At 38.5% G+C, this 14,413-nt stretch overlaps 2 protein-coding genes across 4 annotated transcripts in view; one reads left to right on the forward strand and one right to left on the reverse strand.

Moving 5' to 3' along the window:
- The window catches only part of MED12L (mediator complex subunit 12L), a 371,061-nt gene that overhangs the window by 228,677 nt on the left and 127,971 nt on the right, over positions 1–14,413 (forward strand). The gene's annotated exons all lie outside the window — the stretch shown is intronic.
- GPR87 (G protein-coupled receptor 87) overlaps positions 1–14,413 on the reverse strand; it is a 29,431-nt gene that overhangs the window by 10,547 nt on the left and 4,471 nt on the right. Inside the window, exon 2 of the mRNA XM_077160791.1 lies at positions 2,374–2,505. Coding sequence (XP_077016906.1) covers positions 2,374–2,407 — 34 coding nt within the window. The 5' untranslated portion in view covers positions 2,408–2,505. The remainder of the gene's footprint in view (positions 1–2,373; positions 2,506–14,413) is intronic.

The following is a 14,413-nucleotide window of genomic DNA, read 5'->3' on the forward strand; positions in this document are numbered from 1 at the left end:
TGAACCATATCATCCAAGCCTATTTTAATTTAATGAAGTGTTGCAGTCTTGGCTACTTCTCCCCAGAAGATCCTCTTCTGCATCAATGCCGTTTAACTGGGTTAAGATATATCCTTGAATTAATTTACCAATTAAACTATTAGCAATTACTTACATCTAACCCAGAGTATAACCCTGAAGGTAGTGGAAAGAGGACATGTAAGTTAATCAGGATAAAGGGCCTAGCTAAGGAATGCAGTCTACCTGAAAAGGGGCAGCTGCACCATGTCCAGAAACGATGGCTGTGCCCTTTAATAATTATGAATTGATTTTGAAAGCCGTTGTAAGTGCCAGTAGACTGGTTCAGTAATGTTAGCTTGCTAGGCTTGGAGTATTGCCTTGTCCGATTTGCTGACTGAAAGCTGTGCATATCCGTTGTGGAATGGAAGAACCCATGCTTGGAAAGGTTGCTTAAGGAGTACATATCTGTTCAGTATACCACGATGGTACTTTAAAGTTTTAATTATATGGACAAGAACTCTTATTAGGAGATGATTTACTAAATTATTATGATTATTATTAAAGAATGTAGGAAAAAAAGTCATTATATATTCCCTGTGTCTTGCAAATAAAAACTATCAAGTAAGAGAGTGGCCTCACTCCACAGTGGTTATTGAACTGTTTTGTGGCTTTGAAACTGCCTGTCGTTCCCCTTGTTGACCATGTCACTGCGCAGTATTTGCTTCCTTAGCAAATACAGGTTTCACATTTTGAAATATAGAACTTCTTAATTCAGTCGGATAGGCCAAGGCGCGATTATTACTTCATTCATAAGTCCCACTTTTACAGTGCAGCTTAAACAAATTAGTGGTTAAGGCCTGGTATGAGTTACTTTGTGAAATGATACAGTGTGGATTGCTCTGGGAGGCTCAAAACTTAATATAGAGGGTTTTGTTTGATTGACTTTTAATTTTTTTTAAGATTTAAGCCTACGTCATAGTCTTTTCTTTCAGCCCCAATGTTTTCTTCTCTTCTCCATCATTTCCCCAAGACTTTCCTAGTTTCTGGGTATGTTCAGAAGAATTTTTTGTCCTTAGACCATCAAAAAAAAAGGCCTTCCTCCCCCAGGCCAAGGTCATGATGTAGTTCGTCCCTTCCAGTAAAGAAGTTGGCCAAGTTAGGGAACATTTTGCTGATTCAACTAAGAAAAATTAGAAGCTGTCTTTAAGTACAAAAGTTGTTTTCTCAGATATTCCTTGTTTACTAGGTTGAAATTCCTTATATCATTTAGCATTGTGCATGGTACAGAGCGATAGAGAGTAAAAATTCCTTTATTTCCCCCCACCCCATATCCTTTTAAATTCAATTGACAAATGAAATGACTTAGCACTGGTTCTGTAGTAATCATTTTATGCCCTTATCTGAAGGTGGTATTGGGTGTATGTGTAGACTTCATACGCTTTGTAGCCACATGTGGCTTTTTTAATTAATTAAAATTAAATGCAATAAAAAATATAATTCCTTAGTTACACTAGCCCCATTTAAGTTGCCCAGTACCTACCTGTGGCTACCATGTTATTTTCAGAGCAACATGGAGCATTTTTATCATTGCGACAAGTCCTACTGCATACCACCGGTTTAACCGCTTACTGGCTTTGTAAAATGGAATAATTAATAGCTATGTCTCCTGACATGCTTTGCAAATGTGATTTTTCAGCCCAGTATCTGGTACTTAGTAGGTGTTCATTTTATCACAGAAGGCATTATTACAACCTGTCTTTATTAATAGTGTTCACATTATGAATGATAGAAAGAATGGTGAGAAATGTTGGGGTTTTTACCTTCAGTAATTTTGCTGTATTATCATTCATATGAGTGTGTCACTCTTGGGCACAAATGTGAAAGTCACTGCTCTACCTGCCAGGTGGGAATGAAATGCTAAATCGTGCAAATTATAGGGTGTCACTGCCATGGCACAACTGCTCTCTTATGATCATTTTCTAAACAGCTACCCGGGAGAGTAGGCAGCTGTTGTCTTTGTCCTTCAGGGGAAATCTCAGCACACCTGTTACATCTGAAAGGTAGTTAGCTACCATAGTTTGGGTTTAAAAAATTATTCTCGGATGTCATTGACTTAGTCTAAACCATTTTTAGTGATGGTCTCTAGATGAAACAAAGTTTAGCAGTAAGTGATAGAAAGTTTAATTTATCTGTGACGATGACTCTATCTTACGTGTTTGCTTCTTTATACTTAATGAAAGGCACAGCTAAATGCTGGTTTAGTTTGTTAGTTTGTTCTGTGACTGTTAAACCCCCAGATTTCTACACAGTTGTAAGTAATAGTAAGTGATGATCAATCAAGTGTGATTTTCTTTGCTTCACTTATAGTTTTACCTGGTAATTTTGCAAGTGTCAAGTTGAGCCCCATTCTTTAGTTGTGGTGGTCTGTAAGCAAAAATGCGTGTCAGGAAACACTTGGGGACGATTGAGCCTTCGGTTCAGCATCGATTATTCCTTGCTTGATTTCTGGGAAAATAAAAGAGAAAAAAACAGTTGGAAAGGAATTTCAATATAAAAAATTTAGGTCTTTTCTGTAGAAATAAATTTATATACCACCACGATTTGGAAAATGCTTGCTGTTTGGTTATGAACTCCTGTACCACACAAGAGTTTGTTTTTTTGTCCCATTCAGCCAGCCTTGAAGTGTGTACTGTTACTGTGGAGCGTATGCTCTGTCTGGATGGCACTGTGTGACCTTGGGAAAGGTCCTTGACTTCTCTGTGATTCAGTGTCCTCCTTTCTAAACTGGGCATGATAATAATACAGCTACCAGATTGTGGTAAGAATTATGAAAGATAACATAAAAGCACTTAACAGAACATGACTCCAAGAATGCATTCAGTAAATGTTAGCTTATCTGTCTCCGCAGTCCTACTGATAACTTTTTTTAAAACCTGAGTACATATGGTTGAATCCTTATGTGATGAAACTTATTTATACCTGCAGATTAATTTTTTAAAGATCTAGCACTGATACACTTAAGAGTGTTATTCAAATGCTAATGTTATTCTTTTTTCATCATTACAATAGATTTTTTTGTGAAAAATAGCATATATACAAAAAAGCAATAAATTTCAAATCACAGCACAATGAATAGTTATAGAACAGATTTCAAGGTTTGGTATGGGTTGCAGTTGCATGATTTTAGGTTTTTACTGCTAGCAGCTCTAAGATACCAGAGACAAAAAGAAACACCACTATAATGATTCAGCAATAATACTCATTTGTTAAACCCTACATTCTTTATATAACTCCACTATCACCTTTGATCTTATTATTGATTACTGCTATTCTTTGTGTAATAAGAATTCCAGTTCTAATTCTGGGTTTATACTGACCAGTGGTGCGACCTGTATCAAGTCACGTGACCTTTCTGGATTTCTACCAGAGTTATAATCTCTTATCAGGACTCAACTTTACATGAGTTTATGCATCTTCCACAACATAGATTCCCATTTAATTATCTTTTAAATGTTTGTCTGGTAAAGTTCTTGGATTTCTTGAAGATTGTAGTCCATCCTACTTTGCCTAAATATCTTAAACCTTTCTGAGTTTCGGATCCCTCAAAACATTTTTTTTTAAAGATTAACTGAGATCATATGTGTATATGTTGTTGAATGCTGTAAAATGTTACTTCACACATGCTGTCTTCAGCAGCCCTGCCCTCTGGCTTTCCTCAGGTGTTGATAGAAGAGAGAAGTCCTGGAAATGATTTTTTGGAAAGTAGGCTGCTAAAGTAAAATGTGCTTATGGAACAGTTTACTGTAGGGAAAGTCACCTTGTTTCTCATGAAGTGAAACCATGTGGGACTTGTATGTCCCCTCACTACTGTTGCTCTTACACCATACAGCTGCCAAGAGTCCCCGAGTAACCTCGTCCTCTCCAAGTACAAAGCAGACTTCTGCCTGGTGTAAGCAGTTGCTTTAGTTCCTGCACTTTTGCAGACTCAGCAGGGCAAGAGCACATTTGAGGCAAAAGTACATTAAGGAATTTTGGAGCGAGTAGAAAGGCACTTATGTTTCTTTTGTTCTTATAGTATCACATGCAGTTTAGGTTCTAGAAAGAACAGTAGATAGAGAAATTGTTTGTCAAAAATTTTAGTGTTTCCTGCCTCTACCCCTCTCTGCCCAAAGTCAGCACTTTGGAGAATTTAGATGCCCTATCCATGCTTCACCTTGAATCTTTGAGTACATTGTGTGTGGGCCATAAGCACTCTAAAGATACTTCTTGCTTGATGGGCAGCGTACTCTTAGGGTCCTCCCTTTTTGGGTGCCATATTTTAAAAGTAAGGCAGAGAGGCAAAACTTCACTTTCTTTTTATTTATTAAAGTTTACTAAGGAGCGTGATTGAGGCAATTAATTTTAAACTCCACGATTGAGGCCATTAATTATTATTTTTTTTTTTACATGAGCAGGCACCGGGAATTGAACCCAAGTCTCTGGCATGAACTCTGCCTGCTGAGCCACTGTGGCCCACCTGAGGCAATTAATTTTAAACCCCATGATAATGATCCTTTGATTTCAGTAAAACTTTTTTCTTGATTCCAACTTTTCATGGAAGCATTTCAAGGAGTTAACCTCACAGACATATTTTTAGTTTTCCTTATGGCTTTATTCATACCTTGCTTGTTAATAAGAATTCATACAGGGTGTACTGAAGCAATGTCTTGAAGTGGCTGAGCAACAAACAGCACTAAGGGGGATAGCAGGCTCTTGTCAGGTAAGGAGGACAGAGAAAGAAACTGGGAGAGAATATTTGCATATTACCTATTTGATGAAGGACTTACTTTCAGAATATGCAAAGATTTCTTCCAACATCATAAGAAGAAAACTCAATTAAAAATGTTCAAAAGATTTTCACCAAAGAGCACTTGAAAAAAGATGCTGAATATGCATCATTAGTCATTGAAGAAATTAAAATTAAAACTATAATGAGATATCATTTCACACCTACTGGAATGATGTGAAATAGACAATAAAAAGTGTTGGAAAGGATGCAGAGAAACAAGAAGCCATGTACACTGTTGGTAGAAATGTAAAATGGTACAGCCACTTGCCAAACCAAACAGTTTGGCAGTTTCTTGAAAAGTTATGCATAAATTTACCATATGACCCAGCTATTTGACTCCTAAGTATCTGCCCAATAAGAATGAAAATATGTCCATACAGAGACTTGTATGTGACTGTCCAGGGCAGCATTATTCATCATAGCTCAGAGTGGAATTAACACAAATGTCCTTCAACTGGGGAATGGAAAAACAAAATACATATATCCATAAAATGGAGTACCATTAAACAATAAAATAAATACTGATACATGGTACAACATGAATGAACCTCAAAAACGTTTGCCAAGGAAAAGAAACCAGACACAAAAGCCCACGTACTGTGTGATTCCAATTAGATGAAATGTACAAAAAGGACAAATCTATAGAGTCAGAAAGTAGATTACTGTTTTCTGAGACTGGGGATGGGAGTGGAAATTTACAGGAAGGGATGCGAGGGGTTTTATTGGGGTGACAAATTGAGTTATGGTGAGGTTGTATTACTATAAATTTAAGTATCCTTGAATTGTCACTTTAAAGGAGTGAAAATATGGTATGTAGTTTATAAATAATGTTAAAAAGAGTTCGCAGAAAAGAAGAAAAAAAAAACAGACTTGCAGCTCTCTCCAATAATGGATGAGTTTTCAAGACCAAGGAAAAATATATAAAAAGCACATTCCTTATCCTTATTGCTTGCAAGAGTTCTTCTACCTCCTGAAGTGGGTGAGGGGCTTGTCTATATAGAACATTTGTTCTGTATTCTTTTCTTTTAGAATTGGGTCCATAATAGAATGACAGTACGTATGGTTGGGGATTTGTACTTCAAAGGAATCCATATTACCATTTTCTTAATAATTCATGTTGAAATTATATGAAGAGTTGAAATTAGTTCAGATAGGATATTTGGATTTTTCTGGAATCACATTTGTTATCCAGATTCAGAACTTGAGATCGTTTATTCCCCTTTACTGGATTCTGAACCTTTCTTCCTGCCTTCTCTCTCTTCTTACCTCCTCCTCTAAATTAACTCCTCTTAACTCCTTCTCCAAATTTAGGCCACAGTCCACATTCTTCTATTTCCTCTTTTCAAGAGAGCTCATGTCCTCTTAGATGCTCAGCCGTCAGCTTTGCGTGATGGCTCCATTATCTCACTGTTCCTTTCCCTGAACTTCAGTCCTTGTTTACATGGGTGTGTCCTATATTTCTACGTTCCACAAACTTAGTATGTCTAAACCTTAACTCATTTTTCTTTCTTCAAAAGATCTCACTTTTCCTTTTATCCATATTTATGAATATTTGCTTCATCTCTTGATCCCTAGTGTTTTGTCTTTCTTCCCTTAGCCCTCATATCTACTCACTCACTCATGGTCCTGCCACTTCTTTTTTAAATTTTTTATTAATTAAAAAAAAAATTACAAGGAACACAAACATTCCCAACACATACACTCAGCAATTCACAATATCATCACATAGTTGCATATTCATCATCGTGATCATTTCCCAGAACATTAGCATCAATTCAGAAAAAGAAATAAAAAGACAACAAAAAAAATAACCAACAAAGAAAAAAGATTTTACATGCCATACCCCTTACTGATCCCTTTCATTGATCACTAGCATTTCAAACTAAATCTATTTTAACATTTGTTCCCCCTATTATTTATTTTTATTCCATATGTTCCTCTCATCTGTTGATAAGGTAGATAAAAGGAGCATCAGACACAAAGGGCAAGGTAGAAGAGATGAAAAAAAAAACAATGGAAACCTACAATGGTAGATTACGAGAGACAGAACATAGGATTTCTGAACTGGAGGATGGAACATCTGAAATCCAGCAAGAAAAAAGAAAATATAGGGAAAAAATGGAAAAATATGAATAGGGACTCAGGGAACTGAAAGACAATATGAAACACATGCATATACGTGTTGTGGGTGTCCCAGAAGGAGAAGAGAAGGGAAAAGGGGGAGAAAAACTAATGGAGGAAATTATCACTGAAAATTTCCCAACTCTTATGAAAGACTTAAAATTACAGATCCAAGAAGTGCAGCGTACCCCTGCCACTTCTTCAGTTACGCTTTCCTTTGCTTCTGTCCCAGTTTTGACCCCCTCCCCGCCACTCCCCTGCACCCCATGGTCATCTTCTGGATTAAAACCCTCACATTTAGTCCACTGCACTGACCTCCTTTTAATCTTTGTTTTTCTAACTCTGAGTTATTGTATGGTAGGGCAATTCTTGAGTTGTATATTACTAATCAAAGATCATGGAGTGAAGAAGCCAAAATATGCTGGGTTCTCATCATTGAAAGTTGATAATAAACTTTGGGGAAATTTGCTGCCTGTGGTTAATTTTTTGAGTCAAGGCAACAACTAAACTTACTGATTGGCCTAATTATTATTATTTTAACATTTATTCCCCTATTGTTTATTTACTTTTAATCCATATTTTTTACTCCTCTGTCCATACTGTACATAAAAGCATCAGGGCAAGGTTTTCACAATCACAGTTACTTTGTGAAAGCTGTATCATTATACAGTCATCTTAAAGAAACATGGCTAATGGAACACAGCTCTACAGTTTCAGGCACTTCCCTCTAACCTCTCTAATGCACCTTAACTTATAAAGGGAATATCGATATAATGTGTAAGAATAACATCCAGGGTAAACCTCTTGACTCTGTTTGAAATCTCTCAGCCACTGACGCTTTATTTTGTCTCATTTCTCTCTTCCCCCTTTCAGTCAAGAAGGTTTTCTCAATCCTCTGATACTGAGTCTCAGCTCATTCTGGGATTTCTGTGGTGTGTTGCCAGGAAGGTCCACACCGCTGGGAGTCATGCCTCACGTAGAGAGGGGGAGGGCAGTGAGTTTACTTGCCTTATCGGTTGAGAGAGAGAGAGGCCACATCTGAGCAACAAAAGAGGGTCTCTGAGGGGTGACTCTTAGGCCTAATTTTTAGTAGGCTTAGCCTGTCGTCTGCAGAAATACGTTTCATATGAACAAACCCCAAGATTGAGGGTTTGGCCTATTGATTTTGATGTCTCACTGCTTGCGAGAATGTCAGGCCTTCTCTATATGGGGAAGTTTGAAAAAAGTCCCCTTGGGGAAATGATGAGAAAGGGAGATTTTCTTGTGCTCATCATTTCATGTCTGACACTTTAAAATTGTATACCCCAGCTTGGCTAAAGCAACCACACCCTGTCCTTACCCTAACCGAGTGTAGTAGTGGTGTGCTGGCTGGGGGGAAGCAAGGACTTGGCTCTTTGGATGCTCTGGGCTCCACTTCTAGCTCTGGCACTTTTCAGATTTCTGACTCTTCATTTCCTAATATGTGAAATGGGTATGCTACTACTTCCATTACAGGATGATTGTGGGGAGAAAATGAGGTAATATTGACATAGAATCTGACACAGTTACGCAGGGTGGAACTTAAGCCACATAAATCCCTATTGTAGATTGTGGATACACAGTAGAATTTATTTAGTGATTGCGAGGCGAGGCGTAAGGTGAAGGAAATCCTGGCCGCGTTGTTTATGCTGATATCGTTGCATGGTTTGTGGCCTCAGCCACCCTCTGAGGAGCCACTGGACTGATATTCTTGCTCAAAGAGTTTACACTTCCTTTAGGCGCTCCCTGAGCCTCATCTGCCTATTTTCTTTCTTCACAGCCTGCTTACTCGCACTCCCTGCGTGGTGTACTCGGCTTACGGGCTCCCTGCGTGTTGTGTCTCAGCACCCCCAGGGGTGTTGCAGTGAAGACTGCTGCAGTGCTAGTAAAGGGCTGGGTTCCAGGACCTTGTTCATGGCTGCGAATCTTGTCTTGCCACCTCCTGCTCCCCAGGCTGAGAGCTGATGACACCACTCAAGAATGCTGTGTCTGTGGTAGGCCTAAGTTTCAGAGCCATCCCTGAGGTTTGATAGTATCACTGCTTAGAGACCTTCTGTTTTCTTCAAACACCCATTTACATCATCCTTCGTCTATTTTCTTAACCGTATTTCTATGTTGTTGGTTGCAAGCTGCCTTTTAAAAATAGGGGTGGCAGAAGAGGATTTAGGTGCTGTCTGTGTCCCCATTGTCTCAGACCCTGACATAGGTAGTTGGTTTCTCGTGGAGTCCTCACAGCAACCCTGTGACATAGGTATTTTATCCCAACCTCCCCTCCCACCCCCCAGGTGAGGAAGATCCGAAGTTCAGAATGTGTAATTAACTTACTTGACTCACACAGCCAGTACTGTTTAGAGCCAGGATTCAAACCATTTCTGACTGAAACTTAAAGCTGTCATTCTTTCTGTTATACTGATCTGGAGTAAAAATGAAGAATGATTCTGAGGTTTTATTCTAGAGGCCAGAAAGCTGGAGCAGGGGAAGTATATGGCAGTGGTGGGAGTTTGTTTTCCCCCGTTAACCTTGAAAGAACAGCTGGTCTTCTAAATTGGAGGCCTAGTTTTGTTTGGCCTGAACAAGGTGGAAAACATCAGGAAATTTCACAGATTTTGGATCCTGTCTTGAAAAATGAGATCTTCCAGCTCTGAGCATGAATAGTCCACCAGCATTAGCTACCCCCTCCCGATGAACTGTGCACCCACCAGCTCGTGGGCTTGCAGCACTCTCTCTGCCCCTCCTCACTCAGCAGCATTATCTTCTTTTTTTGTTGGGTCAATTGCATAATTGTAGTCCAGGGACAAAGGCCCCAGAGACTGATGTTTTGTTTTGTTTTTTTATTTTTTTAATACAAAAAAAAATACACTAAATAAATGCAAACATTCCTATTTCGATCATTCCATTCTACAAATATAATCAGTAATTCACAATATCATCACATAGTTGCATATTCATCATCATGATCATTTCTTAGAACATTTACATTAATTCAGAAAAAGAAATAAAAAGACAACAGAAAAAGAAATAAAATGAAAACAGAAAAAAAATTATACATACTATACCTCTTACCCCTCCCTTTCATTGATCACTAGCATTTCAAACTAAATTTATTTTAACATTTGTTACCCCTATTATTTATTTATTTATTTATTTTTTGACATTTTTTATTTTGTTTTTTTATTAATAAAAAAAGAAATTAAGGGCGGGCCGCGGTGGCTCAGCGGGCAAGAGTGCTTGCCTGCCGTGCCGGAGGACCCCGGTTCGATTCCCGGCCCCAGCCCATGTAAAAAACAAACAAACAAACAAAATATAATAAAACAAGAAAATGTTTAAAGATGTTTCCCTTTCTTCCTTCCTTCCATCCTTCCTTCCTTCTCTGTCTTTCCTTCCCTTCCTCCCTCTCTCTTAAAAAAAAAAAAAAAAAAAAAAAAAGAAATTAACACAACATTTAGAAATCATTCCATTCTACATATGCAAAGCATTACCTTCTTAATCCTAGAGATACATAACTTTGCAACCTTGGTCTGCATATTATTTATTCATATATGCTTCGTTTAAGCTGTATGGACCTTCAGATGGTCTACTTTATGAATATATCTTTCACCTCATCTCTTTTCCTCCACTACTGATTTTTCTTGCTTTATTGACCGTCACTTAGTATTCTTTTCAATAAGATTTTTCTGGTACTTCTTAGCAACCATAGGAAATAGTGGCAGGAGGTCAACATTGTTTGTTTCACATCTTGGAATTCAGTAATTGTCACAGTCGCGCTTTCCTCTGTGTCCATTCCTATGCTGTCGTCTGAGTATAAACCCTCTGTTTTAGTGGTTGGGGAAACCGAGGTTCCAGGTCTCGAGGAAAGAAAAGTTTGTAAGTGGTGGAGTAGGGTCTGAAACCCGTACTGTCTCCGATAGGGGTTAGGGAGACCATGGCTATTGAACTGCTACCTTTTGCATACAGCGTTGTGGTCTGCACAAACCTGGCCAGCTATTGAAATTCACTGTAGTAGATCCTGGCCTGGGTGGGGGCTGACTTGTGCCAAGCTGGAGAAACTCTGTCTTCTATAGGAAGATCTGACACCAGCAGTGCTTTCACTCTCTCAGGTTCACAGGGTCTCCGTACTGCCCTTGTTCAAGATCTGGAAGATAAATGCCAGCTGTGCGCTTGTTCCCCAAGTGGAGCATTTCACAGTTAATTTTTTTGACTGATTATTTGGTAGTGGTTTTCAAATGACAGAATTACAATATCATCTCTCTTATTTGACCTCCACTTTCCAGTTTGAACTCAGACCCATAATTGTAAGAATTTCGAATTTGAGGAGTTGGTTTATCATTCTCCTATTGAAAATTGATATCGAACCAATAGACCGTAATCAAAATGCTGGTATAGTCCTTAAATTCCAGTGTAAAGATGTGATGATCACAAAAGCCATCTGTTGCAGTTGCTGTCAAATGATAAAGCCCGTTTTGCAGGTTGGAGTAACCTGTAACCTAAGAATATTTCCCAGTTTAAATCAGGGAGAAGGAGAGAGAATGTATATGTATTTGTGTGTGTGTTTTCCAACAGTGCTGTAAGATCCTGTATATGCTGAAGTTATCCGGAAAGAAGAAAGTTGCTTCATTGGTTACAGGTTACCTCCTTTTGTAATGGAATTAGGTCACGGTATTCATAGGACATTTCATTAGTACATGCTTGGAGTCAGTCTCCCAAAGGTGTAGGAGTGCAATGCACAGCAGCTCTGCATTCAGGTTTTTCAGGTGCTGCTCTAGAGTTCTCTTTTCACGGTTATGCTTGTTATCTGTAGCCTGGTATTAGGCATATTTTGGTTAGCTCTTGACACATTTTTTCAGATGATCTCTGGTGTAACCTGGGTGGTAAACTCCCTCATGAGAAGGATATAGACGTTTCTTTTTTATAGTTGTATTCCTTTGAATGGGTGAAGGAACTCAAAGGGATCCTACAGCTTCCCCACCATCACACAGATAGATAGCTGGAAGCAAAGCCAGGAGACGATGAACCCCATTTTTGTGATCCTAGAATAAGTTGCCTCTCTACTGGTTGCTTTGTTTGGTTCATGGAAAAACAGCAGTAGTAGCCTGGCCGGATGAAAATGTCCTAGACTTAAATTTAGTAGATACGTGTTATGTTTTTGGCTCAGTCTTTGATTCTGTGATCCCTGGGCAAAGCATTTTACCTCTCAGAACTTCAGCCCCCTGGCCTGTGTGGTAGGGAGAACAGTAAATATGTGGCATGTCTCCCAAAGGTGCTGTGGCGGTCTGGTAGGATAACGTATCTAAGTCAGTTGTATACTTTAAGTGCTATAGTAATATAAGGGTGTAATTCATGACAGATATTGTCACTTTAATTATAAATTTTCGTTGCTTATATACATCAAAGTTTGTTAGTTCATTGAATTATTTTCAGTTTAGGGTAAGGTCTGATTTAACATGAGGTAAATGCTGGATCATTGATGCAGAGGAGACTGATCAAGGAATAAGGTCTACCATCTCAGTAGTCAGAGTATTATTTTGGAAGAATATGTTCTAAGTCAAAAACTTTTCAAATGACTTCTGGCTCCATAAAAAAACTTCTCAGAATTCAAGACCCTAGGTAAAGGCTTTAGTTACTTTTCAAGAAAAGAGGAATATATTTTGCAAAATTTTGTTTGGATAGGGTCATTCCATGGCTTCAGCATTCCCATGCTGAAGCCTTATGCTTGTGGTGGTGATTATCTTCACCACACTAATACCTAATGTTATGGTTATGGGAATGTATAATAGTGTGGTTATTAGAATGAACATGAAGTGAGGGAACTAAAGTAGGGGTATGCAAATTCATATGTCAACAGCAGCCACAGAGGTAATGTGAAAGAGGAAAGTGAGCCGGGTAAAAGAAAAAACAGTCCACAGTGACACCGCATTAATAAAACTAACAGCTTTAAAGCCAGGCCGATAATCAGGAGCGTGGAGCTGTGATAAAGTGGGGAATGTTGCCCCATTCAGAGGAGGTGCTAATACCAGATTGTGTGGTGATATGAGTCCACTGTTACCTGATCATCTGATTTACCAAGATAAATGGATTTTTGTCAGTTTGCATGGATTTTAATTTCTGGCTTAATTTTGTTGAAATGTTGGGGACAGACTAAATAAAGCTTGCTTATTGGGTATGGTTTTTGACACCTGCTTTCATGGTGGGGCTGCCTTAGGTGTCTCCTCTGGTTTCTGGTCATGCCCTGGTGGGATCTGGAGCCATATGATTTGATGCCTCCTCCAAACCTCACCCTTATTTTTACTGATTTTCTTTTTACCTGAAATGATAAGTTTGTAAAGAGAACTTGGAGATAAATTATAGGATTTTTAGAACTTAATGGCATCTAAGGAAATTTCTGAGAGTCCTCATGATGTTGATATGTTAGGTTGAACCATATGAAATGCTGTTTTTATAGGTCAAAATGGCATTTTCATATTATTCAGTCTAACATCTCTGGCCTTTGGAAATTCTCACAGTTCGAATCAATATATTGTGAATTAGAGGGCAGAGATGTCTTCCTGGAGTAATTATGAAGATACAACTGTAAGATGAAATTAATTTGAGTGAGCTCAGTACCTGGACTCCATACATTGTGCCATCCTACCCTCATAGAATGGCTTTGACGAAGCTCTCACCTGCTTTTAATCCCCCACCATTTTTTCCCCAGGCCTCATTTTTCCTATTTACAGTTTATTTGAAATTACTGTATGTTACGCATTCTTAAACTACCTCAAAACTTTTTTTCCTGAGGGTAGGGGTACCAAGGAGGGTCTAAATAAGTAAAATGGCTATGTACATACATTGGAGGTAGTGTTTGCCTGGAATAAAGTTAATTTGGCCATAACTCATGGGAGAAGAGAGGGAGTCAGCATGGGAAGTACTTCATTTCCTGGTAAGGGCTCTGATGAGGAAGAAATTTAAGAGAAGTAGTGTTGAACTTTGTCCCCATGATAGACCAAGGGCTATGGTTCTAGGGGTGTCTTCCAGCTTGCAAAGGGATGGGGAGACCATCAGAGCAAGAATTAGTTTAGTTTGGCCCTTTTATGTCAGGTATCGGCAACTTTGAATGCTCAAACTGATTTCTGCCTTGAAATTTCAGGCAAACATAAACTGGCTATAAACAGAATCATAGCTTAGTCCCAACATGACTTTGTAAAGGATAGCGCATGTATCATACAGTCGGTATTTCTGGGTATTAGGATAAGTAGAGTGGGTATAAGGATGTAAGATAAAGCTAATACTCATATTGTACTGTTGCTCTGGGCACTGAGCGAATACTTTCTATATTAAATGTATTTTTTGTTTGCATAATGAATGTTTGGATTGCTGCAGATTTTTAGTAAAGAAAATACTGGTAGTTGACTGATATTACAATATTATTTACTCATTAACGATCTAATAGCATTGCCTATACATTGGTAT

Source organism: Tamandua tetradactyla, chromosome 5 (genome assembly GCF_023851605.1).
Source record: "Tamandua tetradactyla isolate mTamTet1 chromosome 5, mTamTet1.pri, whole genome shotgun sequence".
Classification (NCBI taxonomy): Eukaryota; Metazoa; Chordata; class Mammalia; order Pilosa; family Myrmecophagidae; genus Tamandua; species Tamandua tetradactyla.